Source organism: Oncorhynchus keta, chromosome 1, assembly GCF_023373465.1.
Source record: "Oncorhynchus keta strain PuntledgeMale-10-30-2019 chromosome 1, Oket_V2, whole genome shotgun sequence".
Taxonomy (NCBI): Eukaryota; Metazoa; Chordata; class Actinopteri; order Salmoniformes; family Salmonidae; genus Oncorhynchus; species Oncorhynchus keta.
Genome location: NC_068421.1, coordinates 54,736,051 through 54,754,570, shown reverse-complemented (window position 1 = coordinate 54,754,570; position 18,520 = coordinate 54,736,051). Strand labels below are relative to the sequence as shown.

The following is an 18,520-nucleotide window of genomic DNA, read 5'->3' as shown; positions in this document are numbered from 1 at the left end:
ATTGATTTGTTAGGTTGTAAAGGAAACAAACTTGTGACTTCTACATTGTTTGACAAGGTATACTGGTTGTCTGCCTGGAGAAAGGACAAGTTGTCAGGGATGTAGTTCAATTTTCTCACGTCACTTATGAGAGCTGTCTGTTACGACATTTTGAGGCACTGCTTTGGAGAGCAATGCAGTGTACTTTTATAGTATGGTATAAATGATTCATAAGAAAAGAGACACCACCACCATGACATTGTATGGAGGACGATGTACTGATGTATTCTAGCTTCTAGACATCTTGTTTTGACGATGATGATCCATCTCAACAAATTCAACCAAACATCTGGCTTTAGAGATAGAGAAAATAAACCAATATTAGGCTTTGTTTAATGGCAGCATTTAAGTTAGTCCCCACCCCCGAGGGAATCAACTGCATGCCTCTGCTGCATCCTTCCCCTGCGAGGTCCACACGTAATGAGGCAAATAAAAAAACAGGAGGGAAGCGTCTGGAGGATCCGCGTCTGTGAATCTACAGCCTTGAGCCCTGGCAGCTCCAGTCCACGGGAAGCAAGCATTGAAAACCTCGCTGAGGAGATGGGAGGAAGGAAGCGGGGGGGGGCGAGGAAGACGGAACTGCTTTTTTTCCAGGGGGAAAAACCTGAGAAGACTGGATGTCTCTGCTAGTTTTAGGTGTCAAAACCCAGTGTGTGCAGCGGAGAGAAGAAGACAAGACATTGAGCTATGCTGTACGCTCATGTTGCACCTAAAACAAGAGATTCTCACGAACTGAATTCTGGGTGAATGACTGAAGGCTTACCCAGTGGCAGTCTAAAGAAATTGATCTCCAGGCGAGAGGAGGTTTCTCATGAGCTGAACTTGGTATGATCCCTTCTACTTCCCCCTCCATCCCCTTCATCATTCGGACATGCACTCTCACACTCTGACACTTCACCTGTTCTTGGAAAACCAGTTCCAGTAGGGAGTGTGTCCAATCAAATCAAATGGTATTTGTCACATGGTCCGAATACAACAGGTGTAGTGAAATGCAGTGAAATGCTCACACCTTGTCTAGCCATGGAGTCTTCAGTGCCGTATAGCACCCCCAAACTGTCACTCTTAGTAGTAATGTAGGTGTCAGTGAAGAAGTATCAAAAGGTCAGAGAGCAGATATACAAACTCTTTTTTCTCCTCCTTTGAATTTCTTTGTTTCCATTCTTGCAGGGGTTTCCCCGGGAGTTGTTGTTTAGATTAGGCGCTGTATTGCCATATGCTTGCTCTAATTCCTGACAGAAAAACAAACAATGCCCAGAATTATTCTAACCAAGGGGGCTTGCACTAGGGGGAGAGAAGTAGCTTACGCAATTGGAGGGTTTACTTTTGTTTGTCAAAGTTTGGATTTAATGTTCAGAGGTAGTTTATGTGAATGGAAAATAACTTTGTTTAACTCTCTGGGAACTGGGATAATACTACCCGTAAGGGTTTTCATGACTCAAGCAAAGCCAGTCAGCCTCCCGTGGACAGATCTTCACCTATGTTACCTGTCCCATTTGTAATACGCATTTGGTTACACTGTGGCTGCAATTTGAGAATACCTATGGTGATCCCATCATGTGACAGATGGTTTATTAGGAATGCAGGCTGCAAACAGATGCACAGAATTGCCGAAATCTTCATCTTTTTCAGACCAAGGGAAAACAAAATCATATCACCGTCTCAAAATGAAGGGATATCATGTGCAGAATTCGTTTAACCCCTGTGATCATGCAACGATATGTGTTTCCCTGAGCTATAGTCCAGTTACTGTAGCTATAGAGATTTTAAATGTTTTAAATTCAATTGAATTGGGATCGGTTTTGTTTTTCAATGTAAGACAGTATGATATCTCAATAGCGGTGTGTTTGAGAATGACCAAAGAGGTCAAGATAATCGAGATTGGATTGAGACGATATAATGTTTTCTCTTCTCATCCTAGGGGTAAATTTACATGAAGAAAGGCTCAATTAACTTTCACATTTACAACCTCTAATTGCCTTATTAAAATGTCACTACTCACTCGGACACTGTGACATTTTAAAAAGACTGTGTGTGTGTGTGTGTGTGTGTGTGTGTGTGTGTGTGTGTGTGTGTGTGTGTGTGTGTGTGTGTGTGTGTGTGTGTGTGTGTGTGTGTGTGTGTGTGTGCGCACACGTCTGTGGTTCTGGGTGTGCAAGAAGTGTTAGAGTTTTTTCTGCAGTCAGCATTCCGATATACCTGGCTGGAGGGGAATCTCAAGCGGTACCTTCCCCGCACTCTCCCCTCACCCCTCCTGTTACATTTCACGCACATGTGGTGCCGGGGATGTTCATGGAATGTTAAAACAGCTCTCTGACATTTAAAAGCAAGTCATCCCAGTTCCACCTTTCTCCGCTTAACATGAAAGCGGTACTAGATTGTGTTGTGCTGGCTCCAAAATGCGAACACAGTCAAGAATGATCGTTTTACCTAACAAAAATGGCCACCAATCCTCACAAACCAATGACCTTTTCCCCAAGCTTCTAAGCATAGCATGGCACTGATTGTGAGTTATTGCTGAGAGTTTTTTTTTGGGGGGGTGAAGCATTGAGTGAGCTAAGAAGGCTTTGCAGACACACATTCACAATTCAACTCAACTGCAGTTGGACATCAAGGGTAACATGTCATCTGAAATATTTTTAGGGGTCAAATACAGGGGGAAATGTTTTTTTAGTTTGTGCTCGTCACTCGTTTTTCCGAGACACTTTCCCACTATGGGAACAAGCGTGAAGTATCAAATGTAAGGGTGACATGCCAAGGGAGGGGTGACTGATTTATGACAGCCCAATTTAGAAACCATTTGCAATGTTCAGACACCTTATTTTTGTCACTCAATGAATGAGGAAAGTAAACCATTTTGTCTGAGATGAACTAGGAAGGAATCACAATAAGTTAGATGCTAGATCAAGGCACTTGGGTGCTAATCAATAATACCTTCAGGAGAATTGACCGTGGGTAGTTGTGTGGGGTGGAGGGGTGTGTGTGTGTGTGGGGGGGAGCTTCACTGACAGAGGTGGCAGCAGTAACTCTAATGGGTCTGAGTGCTGTTCGCCTCTCCGATCGCCTCGGTGGGGGCCACAGTCGAAGCGAGAGATTCCCTAGTTATGCATTCCACCCAGGTAGGAGTAATTGGGCAAACAAGATTTAATGACTGCGTGGTTGTGCAATGTCACTTTGGGGAATTAGCCATGTTTTTTTAGCAGACGGATGATGTTTCGCCTGGTGGTTCTCAAGCAGAAAACGTGTTGTGCTTCCACTGCTGTTGGATTTATGTCCAACTTCGGCAGTCAATCTCACAGGGACTTGCGAAATTGGAGAAATGACATTGGAATGCAAGTTCAAAGGAAAGGGTAATGCTTGCAAGAGATAAGTACTTCAAGACTACCATTTGATCTGACTGTATAATTCTCTTCTCTGAAGTTGTATATGCCTTATTTTACTACATTTGACAGAATTCTCTATCAATGTGCAGGGGTTGGCTTGGCTTTAATCATTGTTTGATTTAATTTCAGATCATGGTTTGATTCCTAGGTTAGGTCTATTAAGTAAACTTCTTTAGTTGTGGGTAATATCAAGAGGCCCAATTTATTTCTTGGGATTTGTAGAGTTGACTTGCTTCTCACAAAACGTGTTACCGGGCCCACACTGGATTCTGTGTAACATCTGGTAAATGTCTCCGAAATGCCACTAATTCCTAGATGAAGGCTTTCATTGGTTTTGGCATACAATACCCGCACTGTAAATGTTACCGTCATAGTAAAGTATACATCTCTCCATGTGTTGTCATGAGGGGCTCCTTCAGTCAGTATCTTAGCAACTGAGAGACTTTCATAATACACTCGCCTGTGTCACACATTTACAGGTAGTTTGACCAATTGGCCTAGTGGATCCGCTGTTTTTCTTCAAGGTTAACACAGAAGCAAATAGACCACCTTATTTTGCCTGAGGAGGTGACCTGAGGTTCAATGTATTTCCCTCCACATTCCCTTCTCGCTAAACCATGTAAGCCAGGGGCACGTTTAATTTCTCAAAAACTACATTTCACACTCCAGCTCCTTTTTTATTGAACACGGTAGAGGGAGTTCTAAGTAATGAGAGCGATATCTAGAGACACTTCAAGTTATCTGTGCCTCACAGCCCAGTTCTGATATTTTTTTCCCCTAATTGGTATTTTACCAATCAGATCCGTTCTGAAAAAGATCTGATGTGAAAAGATCAATTAGTGGGAAAAATATCAGAATGGGGCTGCCTGTCTAAATGCAGCCACAAATGCCCACCTTAACAGAAGGCTTGAGGCTTCCTGCTGTGAAACAAAGCCAGAAACCGTGACTGCTGAGAAAGAGGGATGCACACAATACGTTTACCCGTGTGTAGCAGAGGGAAGCATCACCAGTCACTCCTCTTAACAAGCTTTTGAACGTATTCCCCAGCACAGTGTAAGAATAAAAAAATAAAAATTAACATGCCACCTGGTAAATGAAGCATTAAGTAATGCAAGAAATGTCAATTGTTCCTCTCGGTTGGGGAACAAATGGTAGGCACACATTTTTTGAAGCCCAGAGTGACCGATGTATTCTAAGGATAAACTATTTGTTTGACAATACAAACCTGTGTAACGATGTTTGCAAGTCCTCCAAAACATACTGCACCTAATTGCTGTAGTCCTTAAAAAAATATATATTCAAATTCCATTGAAATTATATTTGAATGCCTCAGAGAGAACACGTTTTTTGGTTGATTGTGTCTAGAAATTATAATGGTAAAAAATAAATCATAATGCTAAATAATCTACCATTAATATGCCATCAAACATGACCAAAACTAATATTTTGAGTTTGAACGGTTTTATTTGTATATCCAGAAATCCCACAGTGCCATCAGAAAGTATTCACACCCCTTAACTTTTTCCACATTTTGGTGTTAGAAAGTGGGATTAAATAGATTTCATTTACAGTTTTTGTCAACGATCTATACAAAATTCTCTAATGTCAAAGTGGAAGAAAAATTTAAACATTTGTGAGAAAACATATATATACACTGCTCAAAAAAATAAAGGGACCACTAAAATAACACATCTGAATGAATGAAATATTCTTATTAAATACTTTTTTTCTTTACATAGTTGAATGTGCTGACGACAAAAATCACGCAAAAATGATCAATGGAAATCAAATTTATCAACCCATGGAGGTCTGTATTTGGAGTCACACTCAAAATTTAAGTGGAAAACCACACTACAGGCTGATCCAACTTTGATGTAATGTCCTTAAAACAAGTCAAAATGAGGCTCAGTAGTGTGTATGACCTCCACGTGCCTGTATGACCTCCCTACAACGCCTGGGCATGCTCCTGATGAGGTGGCGGATGGTCTCCTGAGGGATCTCCTCCCAGACCTGGACTAAAGCATCCACCAACTCCTGGACAGTCTGTGGTGCATGGAGCGAGGTGATGTCCCAGATGATGCCCAGATGTGCTCAATTGGATTCAGGTCTGGGGAACGGGCGGACCAGTCCATAGCATCAATGCCTTCCTCTTGCAGGAACTGCTGACACACTCCAGCCACATGAGGTCTAGCATTGTCTTGCATTAGGAGGAACCCAGGGCCAACCGCACCAGTATATGGTCTTACAAGGGGTCTGGGGATCTCATCTCGGTACCTAATGGCAGTCAGGCTACCTCTGGCGAGCACATGGAGGGCTGTGCGGCCCCCCCAAAGAAATGCCACCCACACCATGACTGACCCACCGCCAAACCGGTCATGCTGGAGGATGTTGCAGGCAGCAGAACGTTCTCCACGGCGTCTCCAGACTCTGTCACGTCTGTCACATGCTCAGTGTGAACCTGCTTTCATCTGTGAAGAGCACAGGGCGCCAGTGGCGAATTTGCCAATCTTGGTGTTCTCTGGCAAATGCCAAACGTCCTGCACGGTGTTGGGCTGTAAGCACAACCCCCACCTGTGGACGTCGGGCCCTCATACTACCCTCATGGAGCCTGTTTCTGACCGTTTGAGCAGACACATGCACATTTGTGGCCTGCTGGAGGTCAATTTGCAGGGCTCTGGCAGTGCTCCTCCTGCTCCTCCTTGCACAAAGGCGGAGGTAGCGGTCCTGCTGCTGGGTTGTTGCCCTCCTACGGCCTCCTCCACATCTCCTGATGTACTGGCCTGTCTCCTGGTAGCGCCTCCATGCTCTGGACACTACGCTGTCAGACACAGCAAACCTTCTTGCCACAGCTCGCATTGATGTACCATCCTGGATGAGCTGCACTACCTGAGCCACTTGTGTGGGTTGTAGACTCCGTCTCATGCTACCACTAGAGTGAAAGCACCGCCAGCATTCAAAAGTGACCAAAACATCAGCCAGGAAGCATAGGAACTGAGAAGTGGTCTGTGGTCACTACCTGCAGAACCACTCCTTTATTGGGCGTGTCTTGCTTAATTGCCTATAATTTCCCCCTGTTGTCTATTCCATTTGCACAACAGCATGTGACATTTATTGTCAATCAGTGTTGCTTCCTAAGTGGACAGTTTGATTTCACAGAAGTGTGATTGACTTGGAGTTACATTGTGTTGTTTAAGTGTTCCCTTTATATATATATACACACACAGTAACAGTCAAAGGTTTGGACACACCTATTCGTTCAAGGTTTAAAAAATATTCTTACTATTTTCTACATTGTAAAATAATAGTGGAGCCATCTAAACTATGAAATAAGAGAAGACAATCCAACTTGACTATCGAGAGGAAGTAAAAGTCGTAACAAGGTCATATTGTAACCCCAAAAAAAAAGAGTTAAACCAATCAAAATATATTTTATATTTGGTAAACGACCAAGTCGATATTATGTAAAGAACAGCTCGAATAAGCAGAGTGACCACAGTCCATCATTACTTTAAGACATGAAGGTCAGTCGATATAGAAAATACGGTTTCTTCAAGTGCAGTCGCAAAAACCATCAAGTGCTATGATGAAACAGTCTCTTATGAGGACCACCACAGGAAAGGATGACCCAGGGTTACCTCTGCTGCAGAGGATAAGTTCATTAGAGTTAATAACTGTACCTCAGATTGCAGCCCAAATAAATGCTTTACAGAGTTCAAGTAACAGACACATCAACATCAACTGTTCAGAGGACACTGCGTGATTTAGGCCTTCATGGTTAAATTGCTGCAAAGAAACCATTACTAAAGGACACCAATAAGAAGAAGAGAATTTAATTGAAACACGGGCAATGGACATTTTTGGTTCCAACTGCCGTGTCTTTGTGAGACGCAGAGTAGGTGAACGGATGATCTCCACATGTGTAGTTTCCACCGTGAAGCATGGAGGAGGAGGTGTGATGGTGTGTCTGTGCTATTTAGAATTCAAGGCACACTTAACCATCATGGCTACCACAGCATTCTGCAGCAATATGCCATCCCATTTCATTTGTGCTTAGTGGAACTATCATTTGTTTTTCAACAGGACAATGATCCAACATTGAGTTTTGATGTCTTCACTACGATGTAGAAAATAATACAAATTAAGAAAAAAACCTTGAATGAGTAGGTGTCCAAACTTTTGACTGGTACTGTACATATGAAAAATAAACATGAATATATCTCCATTAGATAAATATTCAACCCCCTGGCAGCGATTACAGATGTGAGTCTTTCTGGGTAAGTCTCTAAGAGCTTTTGCACACCTGGATTGTACAATATGTTCCCATTTATTATTTTTTAACTTCTTCAAGGTCTGTCAAGTTGGTTGTTGATCATTGCTAGATAGCCGTTTTCAAGCCGATTTAAGTCAAAACTGTAACTAGGCCACTCAGGAACATTTCATGTTGTCTTGGTAAGCAACTCATGTGTATAGTTGGCCTTGTGTTTTCATTTATTGTCCTGCTAAAAGGTGAATTTATTTCCCAGTGTCTGTTGGAAAGCATACTGAAACAGGTTTTCCTCCAGGATTTTGCCGGTGCTTATTCCGTTTCTTTTTATCGTTAAAAGAAACTCCCTAGTTCTTGCTGATGACAAGCATACTCATAACATGATGCAGCCACCACCATGCTTGAAAATATTAAGAGTGGTACTCAGTGATGTGTGTTGGGTTTGCCCCAAACATAACACTTTGTATTCAGTACATAACATTTATTTCTTAGCCACATTTTTGGCAGTTTTACTTTAGTGCCTTATTGCAAACATGTTTTGGAATATTTTTATTATGTGCAAGCTTCCTTCTTTTCACTCTGTCAATTTGACTGGTATTGTTGAGTAACTACAATGTTATTGATCCATCCTCAGTATTCTCTTATCACAGCCATTAAACTCTGTAACTGTTTTAAAGTCACTTCATGGTGAAATCCCTGAGCCGCTTCCTATCTATCTGGCAACTGAGTTCGGAAGGATGCCTGCATCTTTTTAGTGACTGAGTGTATTGATACACCATCCAAAGTGACTTCACCATGCTCAAAGGGATATTCAATTTTTACCCATCCACCAATAGGTGCCCTTCTTTGTGAGGCTTTGGAAAACCTCCCTGGTATTTGTGGTTGAATCTGAGTTTGAAATGCATTGCTCGAATGAGGGACCTTACTGGTAATTGTATGTGTGATGTACAGAGACGATTTAGTCATTCAGAAATCATGTTAAACACTATTATTGCACACAGGGTGAGTCCATGCAACTTATTATGTGACTGTTAAGCACATTTTTACTCCGAAACTTATTTAGGCTTGCCATTATAACAAAGGTTGTTGAATACTTAGACTCAAGACATTTAGTTTTTCATTTTTAATTAATTTATCAAAGTAAAAAAAAAAAACATGATTCCACCAAACAAAAACACTCAAAAACACTCTTAGCCACTGACAATGTTACCTAGTATCAGTAAGTCATTCTGGTTAATGACCTTATTGATTATGCAAAATGGTGGGATTTTATTATTCTAGGGACATGGTAGAATGGTTCATTCAATATCAGGTTATCTAGACAGGGTTTTTAATCCGTGCTGGTATATCAACTGATAATAATTTGTTTCTTGGTCTGAAATATTTGATTTCTGTGAATGTGTCTTTACAGCATCTTGCCTTTGCATTCATCCAGTCCCAAAAATCATTGTTTTTGAGCACCATGATATTGACTTTTGTTTTACATTTCAAGAACGCATCACAAAGCAATCCACATAAATATGTTGTTTATCATAACCAAAGTACAGTCCACATTTAAATTAGCTGGATGCCTTTTATATAATGTGCATCAAGTCTATTGCTGATACACAATGAGTGTGTCCATTTCATTATGTATTTCAACATGCTGTTTTACTATAAAGGTCACACTTCACATCTTCATTATGATTACATATGTACACCTGATATAGCCTAATTGTGTTACGTGTAATTGCACACACACATTGACATTGAAATGCAGGTGTAATTGCATTGTTTAAAGGATACTTTATGTGAATCCTATCAATTTATCAACTTGATTATTAACATCAACTTGATAAAAAGGACTTGTCATTTCCAAATCAGAAAATATATATAGCTATATCAAAATCAGTTTGGGCTTTAGATTGTGCATTAATTTCAAGACATGTTACCCATGGACTCCGATTCATGACTTGGTAACAAATACAACAAATGCAGAGGAACTGTCCAGATTGATTCAGTGCAGTTTCCCAAAGTTAGTTTGGCCTCCAGCTGAGACGGTATTTTATCCTGGATTTACCCATGCCCTGTCCGTGTGCCAAGTCATCCGACGCAGACGCAATTCTGCTTTTTGGTCCAATCATTTGCTCACTCTTAGGAATGTCACATCTCATTTTGGACATTCATAAAATATATTTTCCTCAGCACGACCTTTGATGACCGGATGTATTTCTGTAAAAACATTTGGAATTGAAAGGAACAGTTTTTTTTAGGTTGAGATTTAATCAATGAATGCCACCCCAAACATTTTTCACAAAGGCTATTATAACGTTCAAAAATTATTTGAGAGTTAGGCTATTTAAGGACGTGTTGTAACTTTTTTTTGCTAAATCAAGTAAATAAAAAAATTGCAAGTTCCAAATAAACACATTTTATCATTATTTTCATGTTGGCAACACGCAGGTGTCCGTTCATTTGTCAATACCGGGTCCAATACTCCCGCCTCACGACTGCTGCTCCGCTAGTGTTCTCCGAGGATGACAGTCCAGCGGCATCTCCGCCTTTACATCGTGCACCCCCTCCCCTTCTCCTAGTCACACATTCTCACTGTAACTCCAACTGTAGATCACAGGTAATATAATCGTCGAAAAAAAGGACCTTACGTCAAAGAAAAGGGAAGAAAGAAACAAGGCAAGCAATGCTATCTTCTGACAATATCTCATTCAGTTTGAGAGCGCAGCAGGATGAATTTAATCTTCTCAAGATTCTTGGCATACTTTTACTTCGGATTCCAAGTTATTCTACAGTTCTTCATCGACCCTTGTCACCTCCATCCCCAGCCGTGCCACATTCTGGCGCAGATAGGACACACCGTGCGCCTTGGTGCCCTTCTGCCCACTCGCCAACCGGCCAGAGTGCAGGCTGCCTTGAACCGCGCCCTCACCGGTCTCGTTCAAACTGGGGACAACTTTCTACCTTACAACCTGAGCCTGGAAGTGGTTCCTCGAGAGCCGGCCAACGGAGATCCGGAGTCCCTTTTCAGGTGTGTTTGTCAGGCTATCGTTGTTCAGGGGGTCTCCGCTGTTCTCGCCTTCCCCCAGACCCAGGAAGAGATCGTACAAGTGGAATTTATGGCTTCTTTTTTGGAAATCCCTTTTATAAGCATCATTGAACACGGAGAGCCTCTGAAAACACAGGTAACACATTTACATTCAGTTATGTCACAGCTGAAGTAGTCTTTACAGTGTTTGTTTTCAGGTAAATGGTTTGTATCGCCGCAGTAAACTTAAGCTATTCAGATGCCTGTGCGTTATGGTGCGCCACTGTGGCCAAAAGTGTCGCGCTGCTTTTTCCATGAACCCAATCGAAACCAAGGGGGTGAATGTGCAGTTAACAGGGTTTTGTGGAGATAAAGCGTATATAAAACATTTGTGGAAATATATTGTGAAAAGAGCACATGAATATAGTGGCAGTGTAGTCTAATGGCAACTAGCCACTCTTTTGCCTCTCCCAACTGTTGCCCTTTTCTATTTTTACCCCCAGTGTACGGGTTTTGGTCCTTGTAATATTATGACATTTACCCTGCGAACCTGATATTTTGTTTCCAAGGGAGATTTTATTTAAAGCGTGCAATTTTTGATCTGATCACGTACAAGGTTTGCCTCGGTAACACGCTGCGCGAGAGCGCACTGGTTGTTTTTCCAAAAATGATTTCCATCAGACTTTCCATTCGACCTGATCTATTAATTTCTCATTTAGCAGAATACATTGTCAATGTGCATGTTTGCTTTAGGGCCATAGTGTGGTGCTGCAACCTGGTCTCAGAGCATTCCATATTACTCTATACATAAATCCAAAACATCTCATTTAGTATGATATGTTAGGTTTTGTATGGTAGGCTATGTATTAATTTGTGGATGTCCATCACCCATTTCGTATGATATGTTACCAATTACAATTCGTATTAAACTGAACAAAAATATAAAGGCAACATGTTAAGTGTCGCTCCCTTGGTTCATGAGCTGAAAAAAAGATCCCAGAAATGTTCCATATGCACGAAAATCTTATTTTTCTCAAATTGTGTTAGCAATTCTCCTTTGCCAAGATAATCCATCTACCTGGCAGGTGTAGCATATCAAGAAGCTGATTAAACGGCATGATCATTACACAGTTGCACCTTGTGCTGGGGACAATAAAAGGCCAGTAATGTGTTGTTTTGTCACACAACACAATGCCACAGATGTTTCAAGTTTTGAGGGAGTGTGTACTTGGCATGCTGACTCTAGGAATCTCCACCAGAGCTGTTGCCAGATAATTTAATGTTCATTTCTCTACCATAGGCCGCCTCCAATGTTGTTTTAGAGAAATTGTCAGTATGTCCAACCAGCCTCACGACCACAGTGTAACCACGCCAGCCCAGGACCTCCACATTCGCCATTTTAACCTGCAGGATTGTCTGAGACCAGCCACCCGGACAGCTGATGAAACTGCGGGTTTGCACAACCAAATAGTTTTTTGCACAAATAGTCAGAAACCATCTCAGGGAAGCTCATCTGCGTGCTCGTCATCCTCACCAGGGTCTTGACCTGACTGCAGTTCGGCGTCATAACCGACTATAATGGGCAAATGCTCACCTTCGATGGCCACTGGCACGCTGGAGAAGAGTGCTGTTCATGGATGAATCCCAGTTTCAACTGTACCAGGTAGATGGCAGACAGCGTGTATGGCGTTGTGTGGGTGAGCGGCTTGCTGATGTCAACATTGTGAACAGAGTGCACCATGGTGGCGTTGAGGTTGTGGTATGGGCAGGCATAAGCTACGGACAAGGAACACAATTCTATTTTATCGATGGAAATTTGAATGCACAGAGATAACGTAATGAGATCCTGAGACCAATTGTTGTGCCATTCATCTGCCACCATCAGCTCATGTTTCAGCATGATAATGTACGGTCCCATGTCGCAAGGATCTGTACACAATTCCTGGAAGCTGAAAATGTCCCAATTCTTCCATGGCCTGCATACTCACCAGACATGTCACCCATTGAGCATGTTTGGAATGTTCTGGATCGACGTGTACAACAGCGTGTTCCAGTTCCCGCCAATATCTAGCAACTTCACACAGCCATTGAAGAGGAGTGGGACAACATTCCACAGGTCACAATCAACAGTCTGATAAATTCTATGCAAAGAAGATGTGTCCCGCTGCATGGGGGTCACATAAGATACCGACTGGTTTTCTGATCCACGCCGCTACTTTTTTTTAAAGGTATCTGTGACCAACAGATGCTTACCTGTATTCCTAGTCATCCATAGATTAGGGCCTAATGAATTTATTTCAATTGACTGATTTCCTCACTGTAACTGTAACTCAGTAACATCTTTGAAATTGTTGCGTTTATATTTTGCCAAACGTACTAGATATTACGAATATGCTAAACGTTTGTTACAAATTCTAGCTAGGTGGCTAGCTAACGTTAGTTTAAGGTTAGGGGAAGGGTTAGCTAAAAGGCTTAAGGTTAGGGTTAAGGCCTTCACATGCTTCCCTGCCCAAAAAATTCGTAAGAGTTTGTGCATATATTGTGACAACATTTTGAGATGTTTTTGTTTGTTCTGGACTTCGGTGAAGGTTTTTTACAGCTGTTCTGGCACACAACAGTTTTTCTAGAGGCAAACTGAAGTTCGGAGCCAAAGTCTTCGCCTCTGTTAGTAATTGGTCAGCAGTAGAGATTCTTCAATAAAGTCTTTGTTGTCATTCAACGAGAGATGACTAATTTTCATTTTTTTATTTATTGAGAAATACTGCACCAAACAGCTTTATTAAGGTGTAAAATTGAGCGACTAAGATCTCCTCGGCAAAACGGCAAAATGAATGACAGATTTTTTTCAGATATCTTAGACAAAATCATACTTTTAGTAAGTGTATACTGGCTATGGTGTCTCAAAATGGACAACCAGTACCGTTTCTGCTTTTGTCTCGTTTTTCAAGCGAATGTCTTTTAAGGAAGTATTTGAGCACACTCGTTCGGTTCGCCTAGCCGCCAGCCGAACTGAAGCATGCTGATGCCTTTAGGGGAAGGGTTAGCTGACATGCTAACTAGTTGCAAAGTAGCTAAAAAGTAGTAAGTAGTTGAAAAATGATTGATTTGACCTATCTGAGCCTTCTTGGTGACATGGAATGAGCTACAGCTAATCAGTATATTATTGAAGCACAAGAGGAATCATCCTGAGTTAATACTATTTGTGCCTGTCAGTTGTCATGTTCTTTACATTATTACCTATGACAATGACTGCTTTACACACACACACACACACACACACTTCCATCTGTATATTAGATAACGTCAGTGACTTTAGAGCGATGTGAAGCAACGTGACTTTCATGGTAAATTAGCTCTGCAATGATTTCCCTCAAAATTATGCAGATCGGTAACTTCCATAGGGACCATGACATTGCTCATTCACCTTGTTGGTAATGGACAAGGCCATGTACTTGGAAGCATTTCACCATCTTTCATTCAAAATGTCTCTCAAAAGACGTATGATTTCACAGTGTCATTGGATTTGGTATTGCTATTTCCCTTGGCATGCAAGGGAGGCGACGTGAACATCTTAAAAAGCATAGCCAGCTGGAAGATTCCTTTTGAGCACTGCAGGCTCGGTACACTTGGGGAGAGCTGTGCCTAAAATCAGAGAGAGCGAGTGAGAGAGAGGTGGGAAGTGCAGTCACAGTATCCGTACGCCGATTGAAAACTTGAACTCTTGTCTCATTTTGTATTCCACGGCCCCTTTCCATTTTGCCATCAAAACCAAGATCACAACTATGGCTAATGGTGCATCCTACAGTATACAACCTCCATCCCTGTCATGGCTTTCAGAGAGAGGCCTGCAGTTTGATCAGCACTACATGAGACGACAGGGGTTTGCCTGGGCACTGGCCGTTCTTTCTGACCTTTCAGGTCAGCTATTACCCTGCCTGTCATGCTATGCTGGGTCTAATGCACCTGTCCCAGGTTTAGGAGACTGGATGAGTCATAGTCACAGTTTCACAGCACCAGCTGAGCCACCCCAGTCAAGCAGCCTGCCGTAGTATGATGTGTCAGAGTGCTCACTTTGGCAGTTTCAGCTGGAGTCTCTAGCTGTGGTTCTCCCTGTGGTTGTTCTCTCACTCTGTTTGTCTGTCTGTCTCTCTTGCTCTCTCTCTCATTTGTCTCGGGGCGCATCCCTTTACTTACTGGCAGTAATCTGAATGAGCTGGACAGCTGTGTACGCATATGGGCAGTAGGTGTCCTCCATCCTGTGTCTTCATATCAATGCAGATAAAGGAGAGGTGGGAAAGCCGCTTTAGGTTCTCGAAAAAAAACACCTTTAGCTGTATGTCTCCGTGACTTGTCCGTTTGTGTTTGTCAGTTAGTCTTTCTAAGATGTGCAGTGTGTTTTAAGTCTTCTGTTGATGTGGTTGTAGGCCACGTGATTGTGTGCACTTGTCTTTCAGCTGTTGATGCGCCTGTCCTGACATGTGCATAGTTACTACGTCAGTGTGTCTGTGAACTATTGAACTTGGCAGACCTGTCCAGTTTCAGACGGCTTACAACACAAGGTACTTTAACAAATTAAAGGGGGGAGAAATCGCACACTTTAAATCTTAGGGTGGGCAGGGAAAAGTGCATACATTTGTCTTGTTTAATGTCTGCCCATTAAAATGGCTTTGGAGGGTTCCTTAACTGACTGTGAAATTATCACTGGGCAGAATGGGGAAAGAGATGGGAGGCAAACACACCACCCACCTGGACTGTTTTGTACCAAGCCACTTGACTTCCTCATTTACACCTCATTATGCTATGATCCGCAGCAGATGAAACCTGTCAGAATTATTCATGACAACAATTTCACGATGCCATGACACACAGCAGTGGACAGTCATGGTTAACCAACGAGCCAACCTCCCAGTCAATCACTGCATGTTCAGGAATTTGCCATGAACTGCCATTAATATTATCGCTGGAGTCATGTTCTGTTAATGAAAGTCCTACGTGTGGGGTTATATGAGGTCCTGATGAATCCCCTTGCTTCACTGGGATCTAAAAGGAAAGGAATAAGTCATGTCGGGTTTATGACATGGCCTTTTGATGTCTTACTCTGCTTCCAAACTGACTTTGAGAAAAGGAACGATCCCTGTGGAAGGATGTAATGTATTCCATGTCTACACGTCAGTTTTATGTAGGTCATATACTGCGTTCAGTGTTTTATACAATGTGGTGTTTCACACAATATAAAGGCGACACAAATACCCTTTTCATCCTGTGAAAAGTGGGATTGTGGCATATGGGAATGGCATCACATGCATGGGGCAGAGCTGAGATGGAAATCTCACAAACACAATGAAGTCCCTTTCCCTCGCTTTCTTCAGTCTGCCAATCAGTCTAAAAGCTCTCATTGGTCTGCACTATGGCGCATGTTGTGTAACCCCCCCCCAAAAAATTATTTTTATGAACATGAGTAACAGAGAAGGCTTGTAGAACACAATGCCTTAGAAAATGGGGGATTGGCCTTCTTCGAGCTCCTTTGAGATGCATATTAGTGCCTAGAGCCGAGTCTACTTTAGATCAGACACTGAGATAGAACTACGGGCTCTGGGAGGGGAATGAGCTGAAAGATGGTCCCTGCTGTTCTGGTGAAGTGTTTGCTTTAACAAGCATGGTGAGGTCTTGCAAACTGAGGTTGTCATACTTTGCTTTCCCGGGCGAGTTCGCCGACTGCACTTGTAATGCAATTGTGTGTATAAAAGAACAGATCATCACTTAAGATGTGAGAGGCAGCCTATTTTGAAGCTTTGACAGTTGAATCGATATCAAACCCCTGTAATCTGTTTTGAAAATTTGCTGTTGTTTGAGTGTGTTTATTAGTAGTGGTATTTCTTATGGCAAGCATATATGATTGTGGATGCTCTTGACTAGAGCTAAACCCCTAATTATTTGCTCAATGAAAATGGTCGCAGTGAGTGTGACAGGCAATTAGCGTTGCCAGTTTTATATGTTGGTAATAAATGATTTGGTAATACTGCACAGTGATTACGCTAATACACCCACACAGTAGGTACCAAGACCTTCTTTTAAGATTAAAATACCAAGCTGTGATGTACCGCTAATGCAAACAGCCTTCAAAGTAATCAAACCATGTTCTCATTTGAGAACTCTCTAGATAGTAACTTTCATGGTGCCTTTTTGCTGCTTCATTCGGGCCATGTGGATTGATTCTCTGAAATATTCTGCAATTTTCTTGATAATGCTAGAATCTTATTGAATGTTATTTCTCAGTGGTACAGCACTGGTCTTTTTTCTCAGTAGGTCATTACATTTAATGAATCATCTGTCCCAGAGAAATGTTTACAGATACGTTTGCGGAAACATGCATATTGGAGAGAAATGGATTTGGCTTGAGGGTTAAAATAGATCTCTTGCTCCAACCCAACATTAGAGGGAAAAGGCACAACTTTCAGAGAGGTTAACTTTCCTCCTTATGCCACTTACTTGAGTATAACATTTAATTAGGATTATCTTGAGTGAGATTCTCGACTGCTTTGTTAAATAGGGGGAAAAGTACGGGTGTGAAAGCTATTTTTTGTCAATGTGTTTCTTTACTACCCAATCCGAGCTTTGCTGTCAGCAGCAGAAGCTCGGCTTGCAATGGTCGAAGTTAAGGCAGGCCCAGTGCATTAGCGGGAAAAGGTCTGAGTCAGTAGACTCCTGAGCACCAAAGATAGAGGCCTGCCTTTCATACTGCAGGTCCAGTTTACTGCTCAAGGGACAAAAGGCAGGGAGTGCAACGATTAAAACTCCCCCTCCCCAAGACTATTCCACTTGCAGAACTAGACATGAGTCATCATAGGCGATTTGATGCTCTAATGCCTAGCAAGGGTTATTAAAGAGAAGGGACCTGGTTTGACACCCCAGATTCTTCTATTCATCTTCAGAGGCGCATTGTTATTTCAGGCAGAATCTGAACTTTGACCTATTTCTGTTTGATTTTTGCCTCACCAATAAGATAAGTTGCTGATAGTACTAAGAGGCTGAACAGACCCTAGATGGGTGTTGGCAAACATGAGAAATGGGATTCAGAATATGCTGACATATACAGTAGCTTCATCTCCCTTTCCCCCAGGAGTAAGCACATAAATACACATACGGTTCCTCATAGAAATCTTTCTGTTTCACTTATATCTCTCTTTTCTCTCTCTCTTTGTCATGCAAACATAGATTCACCTTAAATTGCAGACTGTTACTCCACTCAGAGGTGACCATTGCAGCCCTGTCCAAACAGATCCAGTCTGCTTCACCGAGCTGTGCAGGGAGAGGTGTGAAATACCTGGGGGAGATAACTGGTAATTGCTCACAGGTGGGGGAGAGTGATAGGCAGTGTTAGGATCTGGCTAAATCCAAGGTTACAGACCCAGGGGAGACTGGCTGGGAAAATCAGTTTGCTGCTGGAAGAGGTGTTTGAGGGGCCAAGAAGGGCACTCGTCCTTTGCTTCAAATGGAGACCCCCATTACCCCAGGGCAGTAATGGGGACATTGCCCGGCAAAGGGTCCTATATTTTAGATGAGATGTCAAACTGAGAAGCGTGATCTCTGATAATCTCATGACATGTGTTGGCATCATGGTGAACTTGCTATCTACAGAAATCGGAAGTTTACATACACTTAGGTTGGAGTCATTATGACTAATTTTTCAACCACTCCACAAATATCTTGTTAACAAACTATGGTTTTGGCAAGTCCGTTAGGACATCTACTTGGTGCATGACACAAGTAATTTTTCCAACAATTGTTTACAGACAGATTATTTCACTTATAACTCAA

General features: G+C 42.1%; 1 protein-coding gene across 4 annotated transcripts in view; it reads left to right on the top strand.

The window, feature by feature from the left end:
- The first annotated feature begins 8,800 nt into the window (after window positions 1-8,800).
- The window catches only part of grin3bb (glutamate receptor, ionotropic, N-methyl-D-aspartate 3Bb), a 105,023-nt gene continuing 95,303 nt past the window's right edge, over window positions 8,801-18,520 (top strand). For all 4 annotated transcript variants that reach the window (XR_004826491.2, XR_004826493.2, XM_035776848.2 and 1 more), the window contains exon 1: window positions 8,801-10,859. Coding sequence is in view for 2 of the 4 variants with exons in the window: in XM_035776848.2 (XP_035632741.1) it covers window positions 10,407-10,859 (453 nt within the window). In the remaining 2 variants the exon portion in view is untranslated. The remainder of the gene's footprint in view (window positions 10,860-18,520) is intronic.